This window comes from Lagenorhynchus albirostris, chromosome 11 (genome assembly GCF_949774975.1).
Source record: "Lagenorhynchus albirostris chromosome 11, mLagAlb1.1, whole genome shotgun sequence".
Classification (NCBI taxonomy): Eukaryota; Metazoa; Chordata; class Mammalia; order Artiodactyla; family Delphinidae; genus Lagenorhynchus; species Lagenorhynchus albirostris.
Window position 1 is genome coordinate 97,878,003 of NC_083105.1, and position 20,706 is coordinate 97,898,708.

General features: G+C 51.1%; 1 protein-coding gene across 15 annotated transcripts; it reads left to right on the forward strand.

Moving 5' to 3' along the window:
• The first annotated feature begins 1,531 nt into the window (after positions 1-1,531).
• ZNF384 (zinc finger protein 384) lies at positions 1,532-20,696 on the forward strand. 15 transcript variants are annotated; one of them, XM_060167089.1, is made up of 13 exons: positions 1,532-1,714; positions 1,919-1,980; positions 2,881-2,940; positions 9,301-9,371; positions 9,660-9,897; positions 10,134-10,181; positions 10,384-10,717; positions 11,561-11,653; positions 15,189-15,413; positions 16,115-16,297; positions 17,786-17,864; positions 18,633-18,791; positions 19,356-20,696. In XM_060167089.1, exons 4-13 carry the CDS (start codon positions 9,306-9,308, stop codon positions 19,737-19,739), a joined length of 1,809 nt encoding a protein of 602 aa, XP_060023072.1. In that variant the 5' UTR covers positions 1,532-1,714; positions 1,919-1,980; positions 2,881-2,940; positions 9,301-9,305; the 3' UTR covers positions 19,740-20,696. The 15 variants fall into 15 exon arrangements, with proteins under 15 accessions (XP_060023072.1, XP_060023074.1, XP_060023080.1 ...); XM_060167096.1 differs by lacking the exon at positions 1,532-1,714 and adding an exon at positions 8,304-8,355 and having other exon boundaries at positions 1,728-1,980; XM_060167091.1 differs by lacking the exon at positions 1,919-1,980.
• The last annotated feature ends 10 nt before the right edge of the window (positions 20,697-20,706 follow it).

Below are 20,706 nucleotides of genomic sequence, written 5' to 3' on the forward strand. Positions count from 1 at the left end.
TAGCGATTACCACCATTTTGCTCCCACTTTTCTATCTCTGCCCCCAAAGTCAAGGTTTCTCAAATCATCAATCTCTAACCCATACAGCAACGACGTCTGGTCGCAGCTGCGCCCTTAAGACCCTTATCCTATTGTGTCACTATTGGGTTGACACAGACAGGTTACAGAGTCCCAAAATGTGATAAAGAGAGCGGACGCTTTTAAAAAGATACAAATACGTATCTTCTACTTAAACATTTAATTGGAATTTTTATTTTTAGGTGTCTTTTGCTACTTCCTGGGGAAGCTGTGACCTTGGGGAAAATCACTTAAGTCTTCAGAGTCTTATGTTCATTATATGTAAAATTTGGCATTACAGTTATTCCTATCGGGGTTATTTTGATCTCTAAGCAAGGAACTATTACTGTTAATCGGAGGCACTTTGATTCTGTTTCACTCAAAATAGAGCTGAGCCCAGAGGGATTCTGGTCAGATCTGGGACAGGCTGGTGGCAGCATTCATTTACTCAAATAGCATGTATTTATTTAGCATCTACTGTGTGCTCAACAAAGCAGTGGGAGGGTACCATGTATGAGACAGTTTCTCCCGAGTTGCTGACAAACTTTCTGAAGAGTCACATATATGAAATAGTTAAAACAGCCAAAAAAAAAAAAAAAAAAGGTACGGACTAAATGCTGTGGAAATTCGGAGAACGAGACCGTTGGAGCAATCAAGGAAGGCTTCCTGAAAGAGTTCACATTAATTGTTCATTGATGCAACAAACGTTTACCAACTGCTTACTAAGTGCCAGGCTCTGAGGATACAGCAGCGAACAATTCAGAGTCCTTGCCCTCGTGGGGCCGATATTCCAGTGAGAAGAGGAGGACATCCAACAATATAGAATCAGGTAGAGGTGAGTGCTATATTTAAAAGTAAAGCCAGGTGAGTAGGAGATAAAGATGTGGAAGAGGGCCACAAGAACTTAGAGACCAAAGCAAAGAGAGTAAGGGGTGTGGTTAGGCAGGGGTCGGATTCTGAGGCCTGGGGGGGGGGGGGGTGGGTTAATTAGTCACGCTTTGGGCCTAAGGAGGGACCTCAGAGAACTACTGACACATCCTTTTCCTTTCTTTCATATTCAAAGCATTGAGACCTTCTGGAGAGTATGTAAGAAAAAAGAATGGTAACTCCCTACGTCTGCCTATCGCCCCTTGAGGGAAGGGAACCAGGACCCGTCTTTTAAGAATCCATACCGCCCCTCGTACCTTGATGCATAATTCATGAACCTGTCGCGTTTCCACCCTCCCACTTCCCCTGAAGTCCCTTCCGGAAGCCCGGAACCGCAGTCGTGAAGGTTCGGCTCCTGCCCTTAGAGCAGAACCCACCTTCACTTCCGCTGTGGCGTCACATCCCTGGAGGGTATACCGCGTCCCCGGGCAGAAGCTACTTCCGCCCCTACTGTCGTAACTTCCGCCCTGAGTATGCTGGAGCGCTAACCGCGCCGGATGTGCTTTAGCTGCTCCCGGAAGTGACTCGACCTTTGCATTTCACCCCCCCTTTCCCCATTGCCGCCCCCCCAACATTGCTATTTCCCTCCCTCCCCCCTTTTCGTTTCCGGCGCTCCCGCCTTCTCTCAGCCGCGGCTCAACTCCGAGCCAGTGGGGGGAGGGAGGGAGGGAGGGAGGGGGCGTGGAGGAATCGGGGTTCTCGGGAGCACGAGCTGCGGCACCACTTCCGGGTGAGTGTTAGGGGAGGGAGGGAGGGAGGGGGCCACCCACTGCCTAGCGCCCCCGCCCTGCGGGTGTCTCGCGCACGATCCGTGCGTGTGAGTGTGTGGGTCTGCCTCGCGCCTAAAGTGCGTGCCCGCGCGCTCGCCTGGCGCTATCCCCCTCCCCTCGCCCCCTCCGGGTCCTCCCACCGCACTCTGCTCCCTCCTTCCCAGCAAACGCCGCCCCTCCCGCTCTCTGGCTCCGGCTCTGGCGCCGCCGCAGCCGTTGCCGCCGGGTGAGTCTCGCGCCGCTGCAGCCGGCGCGCGCCGAGCTCTCTGCTCCTTCCCCCTCCCCTTTTCCTTGGGGGGGGGCGGGGAAAGGGGGGTCCACGATGGGACTGTACGTGTGTCCGTCCCGGAACCGGAAGTGGTTGTGGAGGAGCGGGCGATGGGGAGGAATGGGGGGGTTTAGGGGGCGGGTGTCTGTCTGGTGGGTGGCAGAGTTCAGCTCCCCGGAGAGGAAGGAGGGGCGTCCCAAAGAAGGGTCTTAGAGGAAGGGGTGGTGGGCGACCTCAGGAGAAGGCGCCCAGGGGCTGTCTCAGGGCAGCGAAGGTGTTTGGGGGACAGCCGGGGTCTCCAGTAGCTAGACCACTGTGCTGAGGGAGGTACTTCTTGGCGCAGGGCCTTGGGTAGGCAGGGGCGAAGTCCTCGCGGCGGGGGGGGGAGGCCAGAGGAAGTGCCTGGGCCTGAACTGGCACTGTGCCTGACACAAGGGCTTGTGCATCCCCCCCGGGTCCTCAGCTTTGCCTTCTGAGCCAATCCTTGGGAGGCAGGGACGCTTCTCTTCTTCCAGTTCTTCTGTTCTCTAACCGTCCCCACACACCCCCGCCCCCGCCTCCGGTTACCTGCGGCCCCGGGAGACCAAGAAGAACCAGTGTCTGAGCCCAGGGGTGGACCCCACGCACTGGTGGTAGAGTTCATCTTAGTTGCTGGGAATTGGATGTATTTCCCTTGTATCCACATAGCGGGTGGCCCTGCACTGCTGTCGTTCTGTCCTTGCATCTTTGGATGGTTAGTCGGGGGTCCGCCTGCTTTCTGGACTGAGTGCTGATGGTCAAAGAATTCCTGAGGTTCTCCACAGTTCTCCGCTGGCTGCACCCTTACCGGCCCCTGTAACCCAGACAATTTGTTTACAGAAAGTTCAGGAGCCCTGGAAAGGACAAGGAATAAGACGACAGGAGGAAGAGAGAGAGAGGGTAAGACAATTTGGGGTTAATGGCTTTTCCAGTTTTGGGGGGCGAAGGGGTCATAATCAAATGGCCCTTTTGCGGACAGCGTGACAGAATTGTTCAAGTAATAGCAATTGTAATACTGGTGTTTGCTGTAGGAGAAAAATCAGCCTCTTCCTATTACCTTTGAGGATACCCAGGAAGTTTTGTGCGAAAGTTGGCACTGTATCCCATCACCTTCCATGCCCACCAGTCCTCAACAAGAATGAGTTGTGAGATGCTCAAGTGAACTCACTAAGCAGTGTTGCATTGTGTCCAAAGGAGAAATTTATTCTGCTTTGGAGATAAATGGGCCCTAGTTGCCGTTGTAGCCTTTGTGGCATAGCTAATGGAATGGCTTTCTCGTGTTTGGAACAAGCAGAACTGAGTCTAGAGTGGAGTTTGTATCCTTAACGTTGCATCAGTGTTTGGAGTGGATCTGGTGAGTGATTAGAATCCGTGGTGTGATGTTATTTGAATTTGACGTGGCAGGGTGAAGTTTGGGGGGAAAAAACTGATTCGTGGGTAGTTTGAAATAAAATGGATAAAACTGTATGGAGTAGACTCCAGAAGTAGCTCTGGAAGAATTCAGAATATGAGGTTTGATGGTGATTGAGTTTTAGGTTGCCTGAGAATGACAATATATCAACCCAAGAGAGTTTGAGTTCAGAGCTTATAATCTTAGAGGTGTCTTCTGAGAACCAATTCCAGGCTGGTTTATAAAATTTATTCCCCATAGGTTTCTGAGCCGAGCTGGTGATTAAATATTAGGTGCATATTCCCTCTTCTCCAGACTTTTTTTTTTTTTGGTTTGTTTTTTCTTTCCTGCCTCACAATGCGCAGGTCCGTCGGTTAATAGTGGAACGGGCAGGACAAGGGGAACCATTATGGCGTTCTCTCTGCAGGGTGCAGGTACAGTGGTCCAGTGGTGCCCGGGGTAGGAGGTGCTGGCTCAGATTGCCAGCTTTGTGGTGGTAGTGGTCCTGTTGGTCTCTTTGGGCATGGTGTGATGGTTTTTCCCAATAGAATTGGGATAAACCTGTTCTCAGTTATTTTGTACTTGGGAGAGTTCACAGTAGCAAGTCCCCAGATCCTATTGGGATGGCCCTTCTCGAATGCCCTTAGGACCTGAGAAAAAGATTTGTTTCCTAACTGAGGAGAAATGGTCCTGTGTGTTTCCTCACTTCAAGTCCTTAGCTAATATTGCAACCTTTCTGCAGTTGTGCATTTTGGAACAGTTTTTTTCAATAGAGTGTCCGAGATCCATGTGTCAAGTTCTTTCCTTTTTTCTTTTTCTTAATATTTTTTTTAGTTTTGACTGCGTTGGGTCTTCGTTGCTGCGCGCAGGCTTTCTCTAGTTGCGGCGAGCGGGGGCTACTCTTCGTTGCAGTGTGTGGGCTTCTCACTGCGGTGGCTTCTCTTGTCGCGGAGCACGGGCTCTAGGCGCGCGGGCTTCAGTAGTTGTGGCTCGAGGGCTGTAGAGCGCAGGCTCAGTAGTTGTGGTGCACGGGCTAAGTTGCTCCGCGGCATGTGGGATCTTCCCAGAGCAGGGCTTGAACCCGTGTCCCCTGCATTGGCAGGTGGATTCTTAAACACTGCGCCACCAGGGAAGCCCCTCCAGTTCTTTCTGTAGTTGAATTTGAGTTGGTTGTTCTTTGCATCTCTCTTTCTTGTTAGTGCTTCTAGTTGGTGATTAGTAAGCTGCGGGCTATAGATCTGATACTTTTGGGTAGTTCCTTTATAATTATGTGGTCTCTATGTAATTTCTGCTAATTGTCCCGAATAGTCCTCATCACATGGAAGTGTTTCTCTAACTCTCGTCAGGAGTACTTTGAGCATTTTATTCTTTTTCTTCTGTGTGTTGTCTCCATCTCAATTCCATGTGCCTTATGAATTTTTTAGGGGTTTGATACTCTTCCATCCTCTACCCAAGTAGAAATTTAGGAGAGTCGTAAATTCCTCAGAGTCATGTACTGATGTAGGGCCTAAACCTAGATTCTGGAAGCTTTGATTCCTCGGTCCATCCTCTGGCTACTAAATTGGGTTGGTGTATTTCATGATTTCCTAAAGGTTGGTTGTGTGATGAATATTATTTTCTTGAGAAAAGAAAACCATGCTTTATTTTGGGGGGGAAAAATGTAAAAATTGTAAGTACCAGGAAAGAAGTGGTGGTCTTCAGTACTTCTACGAAAACTGCAATGCTGGAGGCAGTGATGTCTTTATCCCTGGATGGCCGGTAGCACTGGGGAAGGATGAACAGATGGACAGAGCTCTGGTGCAAGAGTTCAAGTCCTCCTATGTGTTTCATGGACATAACTTAATATTGTCTTTTTTCTTCACCTTCTCAGTCTTCCAAGATTTCTTTTGAGATTGGAAAAGGAGTATGTAGTTCCTGAACCTCTTGAAAGGAAAATGCTGTCCAACTTAATTATAGTAAACGTCCCTTCGTATTGGAGAACAGCAGAGGCATGGTGCGGTAGTAAAGTTGGAATTAGAACCCAGATTTTCAATCTGCCAACATCATCTTTCCACCTACTGTGTTCTTCCTTCTCTCCTGAGCTTTGGGGCTATAATAGAAGCCTGCCTCTTCCTTCCCAGTCTAGGGTGAACCCCTTCTGGTTTGTTTTTAATGTGTTGGCATAATCATCAAAACTGATGCTCCGTGGGGAGTTCCCTGGTGGCCTAGGGGTTAGGATTCGGTGTTGTCACTACCATGGTCTGGGTTCTATCCCTGGTCGAGGAACTGACATCCCGCAAGATATGCGGCGTGGCCAAAATATAAAGCAAACAAAAGAAAGCTGGCACTGTGTAGAGGTGAAGTTTCCCTGTGATATCATTGCTTCTTCGGGTTTTAAGAATGTTCGTATGTGCGTACCTGGATGTCAGGATGGTTTGGTGGGCGTTCCTCCATGCGTAATAGAGAGTTGAAAGGAGAAGTGGTAAGACAACAGTTGGCAGGTATTTGAGTGAGCTGGTGCCAGGGCACCCTGTGACACAACCCCAGGGGGCGCCATTTACATCACGTTCTGGCATCAGGACAGTGTTGACCCTTTCTCTGGTGTCATCCTGCAGGCGGCTATTGCTTCCAGTTGGGCAAGCAGGGCTCCCCGTGCACCCCCTTTTGGGCTGATGTATTTATCAGGAGCCACAGACAGGTTTATCATTTCGTCCTGGGAGCGGCTGTGGTTCTGATCTTCAGCTTTGTTCTTTTAGGAACCAAAGCAGAGTGAGAGACGGTATCCAGGGAGGTGGAGGGGCCTTTCCTTCTATGTACCCCTTCTGGACAGTCTGGCCTTTTAATTCAGACCCCATCATTCTAAAATCAGTTATCTTGGTGGCCAGGTGAGGTTTCACTGGATGTGGACAGAGAATATCATCTTTCACTGCATTTTGCTGTCATTGAAAATTTCGTTTTTGGTGTTTGCTTTTTTTTTTTTTTTTTTTTGGCAGCCATGCTGTGGCTTGTGGGATATTAGTTCCCTGACCAGGGATTGAACCTGGGCCCTTGGCAGTGAAAGTGTGGAATCCTAACCACCGGACCACCAAGGAATTCCCTGAAAACTTCATTGTTGAAAGCATTTATTGAGAACTACCTGAAAAGTATATAGTCCATTTCTGGAAATAGTCTAAATTTCGATTTGTGAATCAAGCCCCAGCATCAGAGAGCATGTACTTGAGTTGGTCTCTTGTAGGACCCTTTTCTAGCTTGCTCTTTGGTCCTGGGTTCAGATCCCTGTTCTGCTGTTTACTGTTTGCCTCCAGTTTCCTCATTTGAAGAATGGGTAACACAACATTATAAATCAACTATATTTCAGTAAAATGTTTTTTTAAAGAGAAAGAAAAAAGAAAAATAGGGATTGCACTCTCCTGCTTCATAGAATTGTTGTGGGATTAAATGGTGCGACGCTTGTAAAGTGCTCAGAACAGTACCTTGAACACAGTGGGCTCTTAATAGATGCTAATGGTGGTGGTGATATTGTCCTCCAAGTCACTTCGTGCCCCTCTGTAACAACCTACAGGCCATGTTTGACTCAGAAACTGCTTCCCCTGAGCCCCTGGCAGGACACTAAGAATGGATGTAGTTTGGGCATGGGGAGGAGCCTTGTTCGCCAGAATCCTGAGGACAGCCTTATTTTCAGGCTCTCAGTTCCTCCCTCCTAAGTTTTCACATCCGTAATGCATTTACTTCCTTGTCTCTTTAGGGGGATATTATGATTAGATCCTCCTTTCCTTTACTCTCCAGCCTGATTCTCTACTGCCTTTCCACCACAGCCGCCACCCTTGTCGATTTCATGCCTCTCAGCTAGAAGGTTAGAGGGATGGGGCTGTGGGTCCCCGTCGGAGCCCTTGGCTTGGCTTTCAGTGTCCGTATGCGAAGTCTGCTGCCACTCGGTTCACCAAGTATGGCATTGCCTACTGGGTGATGGGTCCTGTCTTAGAACCTGGGGGCAGTTCAGGATGTGGCCCCTGCCTCCCCCAAAGCTGGGCAAGATCGGGTCCCCTTGCACTGTGATCTCACTGTTTCTCTACGTCCATTGCCTCCGGAGGGCCTGAGGCTCAAGGCCCTTTATAAAGCTGGCAGGGAGCTAGGTGGCACCCGTGTGGAGAGTGTCTGGTTTTACTGTGTTTATAACTTGGGAAGCAGGATTGGTCTGTGCCTGACCCTCAGGGCATTTAAAGTTGAGTCTCATTTGTATGAAGCTGTGGTAGCCACAGATTTGCTACTCTACTTTGCTACTTTTGGGGAAAAATAGGCTGAAATTCAGTTCTGCTTCCCTTTATAGGTTTTATGAAAATTCAGAGTGTTGTTCAGTAGAGCAAAAAATGTGATGAGGTTTCTGGAGAAGGACCAGGAACACCGTTACATTTAGAGTGAGATCTTTTGCTTCACCTCCTTTGCTGAAGAACTTTCCTGGTTTCCTTAGTCACTGCTTGAGACCCAGTCTACCCGCCCATCTCTTAGAATCCCTGGTGTCCGCCTCCAGCATGTCCTCAGTGGGACCATGTGTGTGACCAGGCTACAAGTCACAGCGTCCTGTGGTCCTTCTGCCCCTCCTGGGGCTTGGCCGCTCTCGGCCCGGAGCAGCACCGCGGTGTTAATGTTTATTCCCTCCCTTCCCCTTCCCACCCGTGTCCTCCTCCCGCTTCCCCTGCCTCTGCCAGCCTGGATCTCTCCTGGTCCAGGCTTTTGGGAAGCTACTCTGGACCAATAGCCTGCAATTAAGCCTTGTTAGGAGAAGCGATCAGAGTATGAAAATGAGTGGTGGGATGCCTGCGTTCCGGACCCATCTGTGACTTGCAACATGATTCTGAGGGATTCCTTTTCTTGCTCCTTATTCTTCGCTCCCCAGGTCTTAAGCTTACTTGTCATCCGTGTACAGAGGAGAACTTGAACTCTTAGAGGTATAGTGTTTGAGAACTACAGAGGAGTCTGGTAATGTGTGTGTGTTCTGACCCACCATTGTCCCTGTTCTAAATCCCTTTAGGTGGAGATCTGGGGTGCTGGTGCTGGAATCAGTCCCCCTTTTTTTTTTGGCCGTGCCATGTGGCTTGCAGGATCTTAGTCCCCCGACCAGGGATCGAACCCGAGCCCTCGGCAGTGAAAGCGCAGAGTCCTAACCACTGGACCGCCAGGAAATTCCCTAGAACCCCTTTTAAAACTGGTAACTCCTAGGTTCTTACTGGTCAGTCCAGTGTGTGTGGTACCCAGTGCAGCATCACAGATGTTTTCAGACCTTGGTGGGATCCATGGGGCGTGGTCCCCAGATACCGTCTGGTACCCCAAAGACCTTGATTCTGATTCTCGCCAATTTCATTCTTTAATTCTCTTGGACATTTTGTATTCTGGCCTAGAACCTTTTCAGGCTACAGGGAACTATAGACATGTCAGTTGGACCCCTTGAAATTGTTTATTTCAAGGAAGATGGATTTGAGGGGTGAAAGGAGAGGAACAATGACAGGTACCCTGGCTGTTTTCAGGCCGATCGGTGACCTGCTTTGTGTGGACCTTGGGTCCGAGCCTTCCTCTCTCAGGACTTCAATTTCTCTTTTTGTCAGCCAAAGAAAGAAATACCACTTCTGTTTATTTGGGGTACAGGAAACATTGTGTGGGTAAATGAGATGTGTGTAAGTTCTTTCACTAGCATCTGAACTGGGATAGCCTCTGTTGGATGGGGATGTAGTGGTGAGTGGCTCTGACCAGAGGGACTAATATGCTAGATCCTGAGGCCTTGACTCCTCACTCCCAGCCCTGTGGGAAGAGACCCGGAGCTCCTCAGCGCCCCTTCGCCCTTGCTCAGCTGCTTCAGATGATTCCTGAGTGTGATGTGGTCTCGTTTCCTTCTTCAGGTAGAATGGAAGAATCTCACTTCAATTCTAACCCGTACTTCTGGCCTTCCATCCCCACGGTCTCAGGACAGGTACGTGGTGTTTGGTTTTTTGCTTCTGCTCCACTGGGTACTTTTTTCAGCTCTGAGTAGCAAGTCCTGTTACCGTGGACACTGAAGCAAGATAAATCCCATGCTGTTTCGCCAGGCCCCCCATCGTTGAGAATTACACAGTGTTTCTGTTCAGCTTCTCTCTGGAAGCACAGATATTAACCACCCGCCTTTTGATCCCCACAGAGGATAGACAGTGTGAGGTGCCGAGGGAGCAGACAGACTTGGGACTCTCCCTCAGAGGCCACTGTCCCGTTCCTTTTCTTTCAGATTGAGAACACGATGTTCATCAACAAGATGAAGGACCAGCTCTTGCCAGAGAAGGGCTGTGGGCTGGCTCCACCCCACTACCCCACCTTGCTGACAGTGCCTGCCTCGGTGTCCCTGCCCTCGGGCATCAGCATGGACACAGAGTCCAAGTCAGACCAGCTGACCCCACATAGCCAGGCATCCGTTACCCAGAATATCACGGTGGTCCCTGTGCCGTCGACAGGACTGATGACCGCTGGTGAGCACCCTCTGCTCTTCTCCAATCTGAGGTGTTGATCCTCCACGATCAGTACCCCAGGCTGGAGGGCGCCAAGGACATGGGGAGTGGGATATGTGTTTGATTACTCAATCAGATTTTTATTAAGTGCCTACTGTGTGCCTAGCAATGCGCTAGGCATTGTGGGCGATACAAAGAAGTAGAAGATGCGGTCCCTGCCTTTGAGGAGGTGACATTCTTTCCTTCTCTGAATCAAGGAGTCTCCTGTTCTCAGAGGTGGAGAAGAGAAGGGAGTCAATCAAGGGGTAAATCTCACTGTTACTGGGGGCGGGGTGGGGACAGGGGTTAGGAGACCATTGTCTTTCTACAGGGTTTGGGGTTTCCTGTATACTCTGGGCGGGGGGGCGGTGGTGAGGGGTTAAATAGACCATGATCTGGGGAAAATGACGTAGGACTAGGATCCGGACTGGGCAACATGACACCATCTCCTTTTTCTCACAATCCTAGGTCCCGGCTTGGTTATCACATCCCCCTCAGGCTCCCTCGTGACCACAGCCTCGTCAGCTCAGACCTTCCCCATTTCGGCTCCCATGATTGTCTCAGCTCTTCCCCCTGGCTCACAAGCCCTGCAGGTGGTCCCTGACCTCTCTAAGAAGGTAGCATCGACCCTAACAGAGGAAGGAGGCGGCGGCGGTGGCGGCGGCGGCACTGTGGCCGCTAAGCCCCCCCGGGGCCGAAAGAAGAAGCGGATGCTGGAATCGGGGCTTCCCGAGATGAACGACCCTTACGTCCTCTCCCCTGAGGATGACGATGACCATCAGAAAGACGGCAAGACCTACAGGTGAGGATCAGAGCCGGGCAGGGTGGGGTGCGGCTCTCTCAGCTTCCCTGCCCCCATCGGGCTCCGCGCTCCGGCAGCTTCCGCCTCGGATCCACGTGCATGTCAAGTGTTCTGTTGAGGGTTAGGACGGTGGAGCTTCTGGCCCTTCTCTGGCTCCTCTTCCCCAGGATGCAGACCCATTTCACCCCTTCCTTCTTTGAGGTCTTCAGCATTGACTTATTTTGGGGTGACGTAATGGAATTTCTTTCTTGTAATGAGGCTTTAGACTGGGTTTGAGACTCTTGTCTCCAGCTCCTTTTTGGTTTCTACATTTTCCATTCCTATTTTTTCAAGAAACATTTCTGGTAAGCCCCTAACCTTAACCAGTGTGCTATCCACCGGTTCTTGGGCCGTATTTGAGCATTGAGCCTGCCTGACCCTGCATGGTTGGGATGATGGGAGGGGTCTGTATAAAAAGGTGGAACGAATAGGATACCTCCCCTTCCCCCTGTGGAATATATGCTTGTGAGATGGCTGTTTTCTCACTTTCTCATTCATGGAAGTTCTTTTGATCCTCTACTTCCTTTAAGTCGTCCATTGCCAAAAAGCATTATAAGCATATTTGCATGTGGTACTATACAAAAATAAGTACATATCTAAACTCCCTGCCCTTTGAAAGGTGGAAATCTTTTAATCCCCTTGAGAACCGTCAAGGGCCCTAGTGGGTTTGGGGAGTCTGGTCCCAGTGTACAGAGTGGAATAGCCACCGTCACAGCTTTGACACAGACAGGGGTAGATGTGCATGGCTGGGAGACTGGGTCTGTCCTTAGTGTACCGAGATGGGCAATGTTGTTCCCATTTTAGGAGCGAAGGGAACTGCGGCACAGGAAATGGACAGAGCCTTGGGCTCATGGATTCAGTTCCCGGCTCCACCACGAACTTGCTGTGTGACCCTGGGCAAGTCCTTTTCCCCTCTCTGGGCCTCAGTTTCCTCATCTGTAAAATGGGGAGAATTCTGTTTATGCCTCCCAGCTCTTGGGAGTTATATATCAAATGAGATTTGAAATGTTGGGAACTTCGAAAGAGACGAGAAATAGTCATCATTTAGCGTTTACTTTTATGTGTTGTACACTTCTACCATGGAGAGTTCAGAGCGTTTAAATCCGTCTTTGTAAGTCAAAATGAGGGGAGTGTTGCTATGCAGAAAGTATTGAGCACTGCAGAATTCCAGCTCGTAATCTGAAAGTTCACTGCAGCTTTATTATTACAGGTGTACCCCACTTACACAGTAAAAGTGTTCCTGAGCAATGTTTACATCATATTATAAAGGTACTTGACAAGTTTGGTTCATTTAAAGGTATCATACATTCCATAAAATGAAAATCCCTTTTAAATTTATTTTGTAGAAATTTGGATTTTTATGTGTTGGCTTAAAGTGAGGTCATTGTGACTTGGAGCTACACCTGAACAAGACCGGTTGTTGCAGGAACGGTGGGGGGGCTCCCTGACACTCTGTAGGGCCCTTCCCGCGGGTCAGCGTCATCTGGTTCTGCCAAGGTTTCTCTCTCTTTGTCTTCCGGACCCACATTAAAGCTATTTCTGGACTTGCCACACTGTGCATGTGCAAAGAAATGTGAACAGTACAATTGGAGGGCAGCCCTGATAGGATTTTCCACACACTGCCTCCAGGTGACTAAAGAGAACTCTGAATTTAAGGGGGATTGATTATGTTATAGGTAAATGGAATTTCTTCAGAAACTCAGAACTCTGAGGTTCCAAAGGAATCTTTTTAATCACGAGGAGTCCCTGTTTCGATACAGGTGTGGGTCAACCACATCCATTCCTGTGGTCTGTGGCATTTGACTGGGTATTAGGGGAACTGGGTTCTTTTTCTCTGGGCAGGTCAACTTATTTCTAGTAAAATTTGAAGACCAGTCATGGCCCTCATCTATCCTGTGGAAATGTTTTGAGGGAAAATCAGAGTATCTGAAAGTGTTTTTGAACATCTTAGGGGAAAAAGCGTTGATAATTCACTTCAAAGCGGTTACTGTAACCAAGGCCATTGCCTTGCAGGCCTCCAAGGGAGCACCCTTGTGGTGTCGGGTGTGAATGGTGCCCCCTGGAGCTGTGCGCCCAGCGACACGGCCACTGCCCACTGCCACAGCTCTCCTAATCGGGTTTCTTTCCCAGCACCTGACATCCTGCATTAGGCTTGTACTTATTTGGCTTCTCTGTAGTTTTAGTGTTTAAACATTTCTGGCAGATGATAGGATGGTCCAGCTTCCCCCTGGATACCTCTAGTGTGAGGAGTCTTAAGGTTAGGTGAGAGTGAGTCACTGTTCGCCCTTTGGCAAATTGCTTTACCTTTCTGAGCCTTTGTGCTCCTTTCTGTAGAACAGGGATAGTACTTGCCAGGTTGTTTTAAGGAGCGGAAACAATGTGTTTAAAGGACCTAATTGGAGCCCGGCAGTGTCAGGCACAACAACAGTGTCAGGCACAACAACAGTGTCAGGCACTTACTACTACCGTTACTACTGTGTTATTGTTATGTTATCCTTATTATACTCATACCTCTGGAGACAGCTTATGTTGTTGCCAGTCCATTATTGATGAGTTTAAGTTTTGCAGATTCTTCCCTCGTTGAAAACTTTGAGGAAGAGGGTGATTTTCTCTTCTATAACTAATCTCAGGTTAAGGGGTGCAGTTATGTGTTCAGCATTCACAGGCAAACTAATGAGGTTTTGCTTGAGCTAAAATCATTCCACCTGTCTGAGAAATCTTAGCGGAGGGAAGCTGTTTTGTAACTCTAGTGCAGTTCCTCTCCAAGTGACACTGTGTCTAGTTTTCTAACCTCAGTTTTAGTGAAGTGTATAGCAGCATGAGCTCATTCAGCACTGGTGCTGCTGACCTTAATGCAGTTTTATTGTTAGCGAATGCTTGGCTTACCATTGACTCTCCTGGGTGTTTGCTGGCCCTTTGGGGGGCAGTTATTTATCTCTCCATTTTACAGACCAGAAAATTGAGGTCTAGATTGATGAGCAAGCCTGTAACTGAACCCTGAGTAGAGCCCCGGTGTCCAGACTTCTGTTGGCTGTGTCCTTTGGACCCTGCTAACTATAAACAGAACCTCCCACCCTCCCACACAATGGTTGGGCATCCCAGACAACAGCCAGGGGTTGGTAAACAGGTAATCGGATTTCTTTCAGAATTATCAAGTGACTAGAGAACTAGAAATTGGCCTCAATGATTGGATTTTTAATGGAAGCATTAATACAGGAACCATACCCCCAAGTAACAGTGGTCTCTTCTTCTCTGAGGAGCTCAGAGTTCTTTTTAGTCTGCACTCAGTTATTCTCTGCATATTCTCTTGGGATCAGGAAAAAAGCAGAAGTCACCCTTCACCATCCTAAGCCCCTCCTAGAGAGAGACGTTGGGGGGGGGACCCAGAGAAGAGGGACTTGCCCCAGTGGCCTGGCTTCAGCCCACATTGTGTGCTGGTGAGTTGTTGAGTGATAGGGTTCCAGCTCACATATAGATAGCTTTCGCCCAGTAAAGTATGAGTAATTGTGACTTATCTTGCCCACAGGCCTCCTTATTTGATATTGTTGGGCAGTATAAGAGCAGGAAGAAGGATTACCAGCTCAGATGATGCATGAAAGTGTATTCAGATGATACTGTTGTCAACCCGAAGTGCTGGCATTGAGCTAGGAAAGAGGAAAGGTTTAGCGGGGAGGCTCGGTATTTTGCCAGTCTTTTTTTTCTCCTTCATATTTGAGGGATACAACCCACTCCAGCAGTTACCTTGGCTCGTTGCAGAAGTAATTCTCACTTGATTGCCAGGGGGCCGGGGGCCGGGGGGAGTCGGTGGAACATCAGATCCAGAGCGGAGGCCGGACATGTGGTTTGGGAAAGCCCCCTCCAAATAACCCTGGTAATTCTTACCTCATCCCTCTAGAAATCACTGGCAAAAAGGAGAAAATCTGAGAGAAGACAGTTATCTGAGGAGACAGGAGAAAAGTCCTCTGAGGAATCTAGTCAGTTCGTCCTCATTGTCACCTCAGGAGCTTGAGGATTACCTGAGGGATGTACTTTCTCCACGGGAAACTGGGGAAAGGGGTTCTTTAGAAATCTGAAGTCAAGTTACAGGCAGAAGGAAGACAGAGGCTAGGTGATACTCCTGGTCCGGTGAAGGCCGTGTCAGCCCAGGGCCTGTAATAAGAGTTTCCTGTCTTACCTGGTTGAATTCTTGTTTATGTACACACTTAGGGAGTCCAGGCATTTCAGCAAACACTTATTAAATACTTGTGTTGGGCTGTATTAGAAGGGCAGACTGTAACGGTAGATAAAATAGAGCTCCTCCTCTCGAGGGCCTCGCGTTGTCGCTGGAATAGAAGAGAGATCAGATAGGTTGGCATCTTTGGAAGTGGAGGGGCGGGTTCAGCAACGCCCTCACGGTGGGCAGGGTCCTAACTGCTGCCCTCCCTTGGCCCAGGTGCCGGATGTGCTCCCTGACGTTCTACTCGAAGTCGGAGATGCAGATCCACTCCAAGTCACACACCGAGACCAAGCCCCACAAGTGCCCACACTGCTCCAAGACGTTCGCCAACAGCTCCTACCTGGCCCAGCACATCCGTATCCACTCGGGGGCCAAGCCCTACAGTTGTAACTTCTGTGAGAAGTCCTTCCGCCAGCTCTCTCACCTCCAGCAGCACACCCGGTAAGGCTGCTTGCAGTCTCCCCCCGACTCCCTGCCGTGGACCCCTCACCCCGAGGCCACGTGGCCCACGCCTCCTCTCTTCTCCACATGTTTTCTTTTGTCCCTTTCAACTCTGCCCTTTGGGAGCCTCGATTCTCTCCCACTGCTGTCTGTGAAAACTAAACTGCGTATCCCTGCAGCTTGGGGGTGGTGCCTGGAACATTGTGCTCTCCGGTCCCAAGGTCTGCAACGATTTATGTGGCTTCTCTCTGTGTCTGTGTTCGGAAATCTTCTGCAGAGCAGGCCCTGCTTTTACTATATGCGTCAGTTCAGAGCCAAGGTGTGCATTCAACCTCAGGTCCATGGGGGACAGGCGGTGTTGGTCTTTGTTCAAATTACTGTTTGGAAGCAGGGTGTCTGTGGTGAGTGTGTAACCTTGGCACAAAGCAGAGGGCTGACGAGACCGAAATCTTTAAGGTTACAGGAGCCAGGGGTGCAGCTCTTCATCATCTCACTGCCATTCTAGCCACCGACTTAAGATGAGCAGCAACCTAGATGTGGGTGTCCTCTTCACGAGCCTCTCCAGGCCGGCGCGGGTTTGTGGGGGAGGGAGGAAGGGGTGCTCTCATCCGTCAAGCAACATCATTTCACCCAGCGGAGAGCTGAGCCCGTGGTGTCGAACCGCTCCCTCCTCCCCCCTTCCCTCCTCTCCTCTCCGGCAGGATCCACTCCAAGATGCACACGGAGACCATCAAGCCCCACAAGTGCCCGCACTGCTCCAAGACCTTCGCCAACACCTCCTACCTGGCCCAGCACCTCCGTATCCACTCGGGGGCCAAGCCCTACAACTGTTCCTACTGCCAGAAGGCCTTCCGCCAGCTCTCCCACCTCCAGCAGCACACACGGTAAGGGAGAGTGGCGGGCTACTGCCCCCGCCCCGCTGGCATGCCCTCCCCACCCCCGCCCCGGACACACACAACAACCCGCATGCGGGGGGCGGGGGAGAGACCCGGCTGGAGGAGAGAGCTGGCCGGAGGAAAGCACAGCTGGCATCTGGGAGGAAGACCAAGCAAGACTGGAGACGCAAGCGGACGCTCAGAGAGCCTTTCTGGGGCAGAAGCAGCGCCGAGGAGACACAGTGACTGTGGGACATTCCCTGATCCGAGGGAGGAGGAAACTCACTGGGAGCAGAGCCGACGTTTCCTTCCCTCATTTCCCTCCCTGGAGACACCTGTGCACACATCCTGCAAGATTCTCGATGTCAAAGCAGGGCCATTTGGTCGGAGAAGACCATCCCTCTAGCCCTTAGGGCACCGATTATGAACGGGAGGAGGTATAATCAGACTTCAGCTGGGTACCAACTCAGCGACACCTACAGCACCAAGCAAGGCTCCGAGGGATGCCAGGGGTACAGGAGAGAACAAAGCACAGCGTAAATGTTCACAGAGAACCGGCAAATGAGACGAAAATGCTCCTACTCCATAAGGATGTGTACTTTGTCCCGTGAATCTGGAGTGGCTCAGAGGCGAGCCTGCCTCCTGGAAGAGCTGATGGTCTCCTTCAGTGGGATCTCAAGTTGAGCTGGAGTCCAGACTCCTGCTGGCTACAGGTCTCCTCTCCCGGCTGCTTCTGGAGGTGGCGATCCCTCTTAAAGTGGTCCGACAGCTTGCTTCTCGAAGAGGAGGAATCGGGCTTTCCTCACAAGGAGACGTGTCCTGCGAGGTTTTCAGGATTTCATACCCGGGATCTCGAAAAGCACCTGGTCACAGAGATGGTTCTGAAGTCCCTGCCAAGGAGCAGGGTTCTGCCAACCTTCAAGTCCTTGGCTCGTCTCAGCAGAGGGCCCTATAGTGTTTGGAAAGAGGTCAGATCAGTACTAAACTAGGCATTTCCTGCCGTTAGGGGCTGAGCTGGGAAAAGCCCCAAGGAGCTTCCACCAGCATCGATGTTGCTGCTGCCCTTCACAGTTCGCATAACTCTGTGCTTTTCTTTGACCCCAGAACTTGCTCTGGGATTGGTGTTAAGGCTGAAGGGGTAGTTTCTGGCTGTATGTTGGAGGCCAAGGGAGAAGTGTTACGTGTTTCTTTTTTCTCGCCGTGTGTTTATCTCACGTTTCTGAACTCTCGTGAGGGCCGGTGACTGTAGGAGCTGCCTTGGCTGCCAGATCGTGGCCTCCCCGCGCCTTGGCCGCCCAGCCCCCGGCCCTCCGCCAGCAGAGAGGAGCCCAGCTTGAGCGGAGTGGAGCGGGCGGCGAGCAGCAGTCGGGCCCGCTGGCCTGAGCCAGCGTCTCCTGGAGACCCACCCTGTGCTCCCAGAGGAGGCCTGTTAAGGCGCTGGTCCCTGAGCGGCCTTGCTGATGTCCTTCCCCTTTCTTCTTCTCTCGTCCCGTGCAGAATCCACACCGGGGATAGGCCGTACAAATGTGCACACCCGGGCTGCGAGAAAGCCTTCACACAGCTCTCCAACCTGCAGGTAGGTGCTCCACCCTCCACACGAGGCCTGGAGTCTAAGACTTGGGGTCACAGTGCCGTTTGACTAGTACAGTGGTTCTCAAACTTTTTCAGGCCGCTTTACGTTCTTAACAGTCACTGGGGAGCCCAAAGAGCTTTCGTTGATGTGGGTAACACCTACTTACGTAGACGTTATGAAACTGAAAAACTATTTAGTAATTTGTTTAAAAATAACAAACCCCGTTGTACATTAACATAAATAACATATCTTTTAACCTCCCTTCCTGCAAAAAGTTTGGTGAGAAGAACGGCATTGCTTTATGTTTATGCACGTTTCTCTAATGTCTGGCTTACTAGAAGATGGAGAGATTCTCTTATCTGCTGCGTTCAGTCTTTACGATATTACACGTCGTGTAATCTCTGTATAGTCATGAAAGAATGAGAGTGAAAAGGCAAACGGTGTCTTATTATTATTATTATTTTGAAAATAGTTGTGACCTTGCGGGCCCCCTGAAAAGGTCTTGGTGTTCCCTGGCAGTCCCCATGCCTCCCTTTGAGAACCACTGGACTAGTGGGACCAGGCGTAGCCGTCATTCTGACTTTAAGGATCCTGCAGGATGCTGCTTCCCTTAGCTGGTAGCGTCTGAAGTTTCATTTGAAGCAATTTCTGCTGCCTTCAGATGTAAGAGAACCCAGGAGGCCGGGCACCCAGCCCAGGGCTTTCCATTAAGGTCAAGGAGGCAGGAGGGCAGAGTGGTGCAGCCGTCCTGATTTCTCCTTGTTTTCTCAGTCCCACAGGCGGCAGCACAACAAAGATAAACCCTTCAAGTGCCACAACTGTCACCGGGCGTACACGGACGCGACCTCGCTGGAGGTGCACCTGTCCACGCACACAGTGAAGCATGCCAAGGTGTACACCTGCACCATCTGCAGCCGGGCGTACACGTCGGTGAGCACTCGGAGCCCCCCTCCCCCCCCCGCAAGCGGCTTCACCCCGCCTTTCCGATAAAGCGCTGCCGCAGTGAATACACCCCATCCATCCCTTGCTCCACCTTGCCGGGATCAGTAAAGAGAACAGAAACTGAACAGACGCAGAGCTGAGGAATTTGGGGGATGCCTGGTCCCTTAAGCCTATAGCGATTGCTCAGCAGTGAGTCTTCATTTTACTTAGACACAGGACAAAAGAAAGCGTCTTGAAATTGTGAGAGACGAGAGATTTCAGTTAGATGTTTTCCATTAGACTCCAGAAAAAGGTGGTCAGGTGGTTCCATTCAGAGATCTTTGAGAAAGTGACAGCTTTCCCCGTGCCAGCTGAATGCCCGCGGTTACCCTACAGGCCCCCACCTTGTCCACGCGGTGCGAGCACCGAAAGCGGCTCATGGGGAGAACCCGCGCGGCTCCAGAGCGCCTCTGTATAAGTGTCGTTCTGTTCAAGGCAGCAGCCCGGGGTGCTGGTTACAGGGAGCTTCCTTCCTCCTCTTTCCTCCCTCAACCCCTCTTCCATCCCCCTCAGGAGACGTACCTGATGAAGCACATGCGCAAACACAACCCTCCTGATCTCCAGCAGCAGGTGCAGGCGGCGGCGGCGGCGGCGGCAGTGGCGCAGGCCCAGGCGCAGGCCCAGGCCCAGGCGCAGGCGCAGGCCCAGGCGCAGGCGCAGGCCCAGGCGCAGGCCTCCCAGGCTTCGCAGCAGCCACAGCAGCAGCCGCCACAGCCTCCGCACTTCCAGTCCCCGGGGGCGGCCCCCCAGGGCGGGGGTGGCGGGGACAGCAACCCCAATCCCCCGCCCCAGTGCTCCTTCGACCTGACCCCCTATAAGACGGCAGAGCACCACAAGGACATCTGCCTCACCGTCACCACCAGCACCATCCAGGTAGAGCACCTGGCCAGCTCGTAGAGACCTGTGCTGCCGTCCCCCGGGGAGAGGGGAAAGAGGCTCTGGTCCCTTCTTTCTCCAGCTCCTCTTGGTGGGAAAAGTCCTCTTCTTCCTTGACAGGCCACGGCTCCATCTCCTTGGGCCTCAGGCATGGCCTTCTCTCACAGGATACCATCCTTATTGTCTCAGCTCCTCTTCCGAAGGAACGTCAGCCCTCCTGAATGGCAGAGGAGTACTGAGCTGGTCGCGTAATCCAGCAGCCTCCCGCCTAAGCGTAGCTTTTAACGTTGGGGGTTGGTGCTCAGGGGAGGGGTTTGCTATGACCTCATAGAGACTTTTCCAGCGTGGGCACTTACTCTCTCCTCACCCTCGTAATCCTCCAAGCTCGGGCTGACAGAGGACTAGAGCCTGGCACTCCCGGACGGCACAGAGGAGGGAGCCCTAAATGCAAGCAGCCTCCTGTTCTGTTCTTGCCTGCGAAAGAACAGAGGTCCCTCCCGTGCCCCTGTCCCTGGGAGCCGTTTTCTTCCCCTCATGATCTCACTTCACTTCCTACCTGATGCTGGCGGGAGGTCTGGGGCGGGTCAGACCCCCTTTATTTGTAAAGGGGCAAGGGCCGAGATGTGGTCCCCAAGGGGCCGGAGATCCCCAAAATGGCCGACGGTGGCTTAGAAGTGTGGGTTATGGTTTTCCTTGGAGCCTCTCCCCTTCTCTGCCAGCCGAGGCCCTGTGCTCAGTCTCCCCGTCCCCAACCTAAGGAGCTGCGGGTTCTTTATGAAACCCCACGATAAGGGGGCTGCAGAGAAGGGAGAGTTCGGGGCAGATGCAAGGACTGGACTTAGCTCCCTAGGTGCCGCGGTCAGTTGCCGGACACGGATTTATATATAAATATATATATATAAATATATATATACCCACTCATCACGGCCATCTTTGTTGTAACCATTTCTGTGTTTATAAATGCATTATCTCTGAGAATTTTCATATT

Coding starts and splice junctions, on each gene's coding strand:
- ZNF384 (XM_060167089.1), top strand. CDS start 9,306: ATGGAAGAATCTCACTTCAATTCTAACCCGTACTTCTGGCCTTCCATC. Junction 9,898..10,133: donor GACAGGACTGATGACCGCTG/GTGAGCACCCTC, acceptor CTCTGAATCAAG/GAGTCTCCTGTTCTCAGAGG. Junction 10,182..10,383: donor AGAAGGGAGTCAATCAAGGG/GTAAATCTCACT, acceptor TCACAATCCTAG/GTCCCGGCTTGGTTATCACA.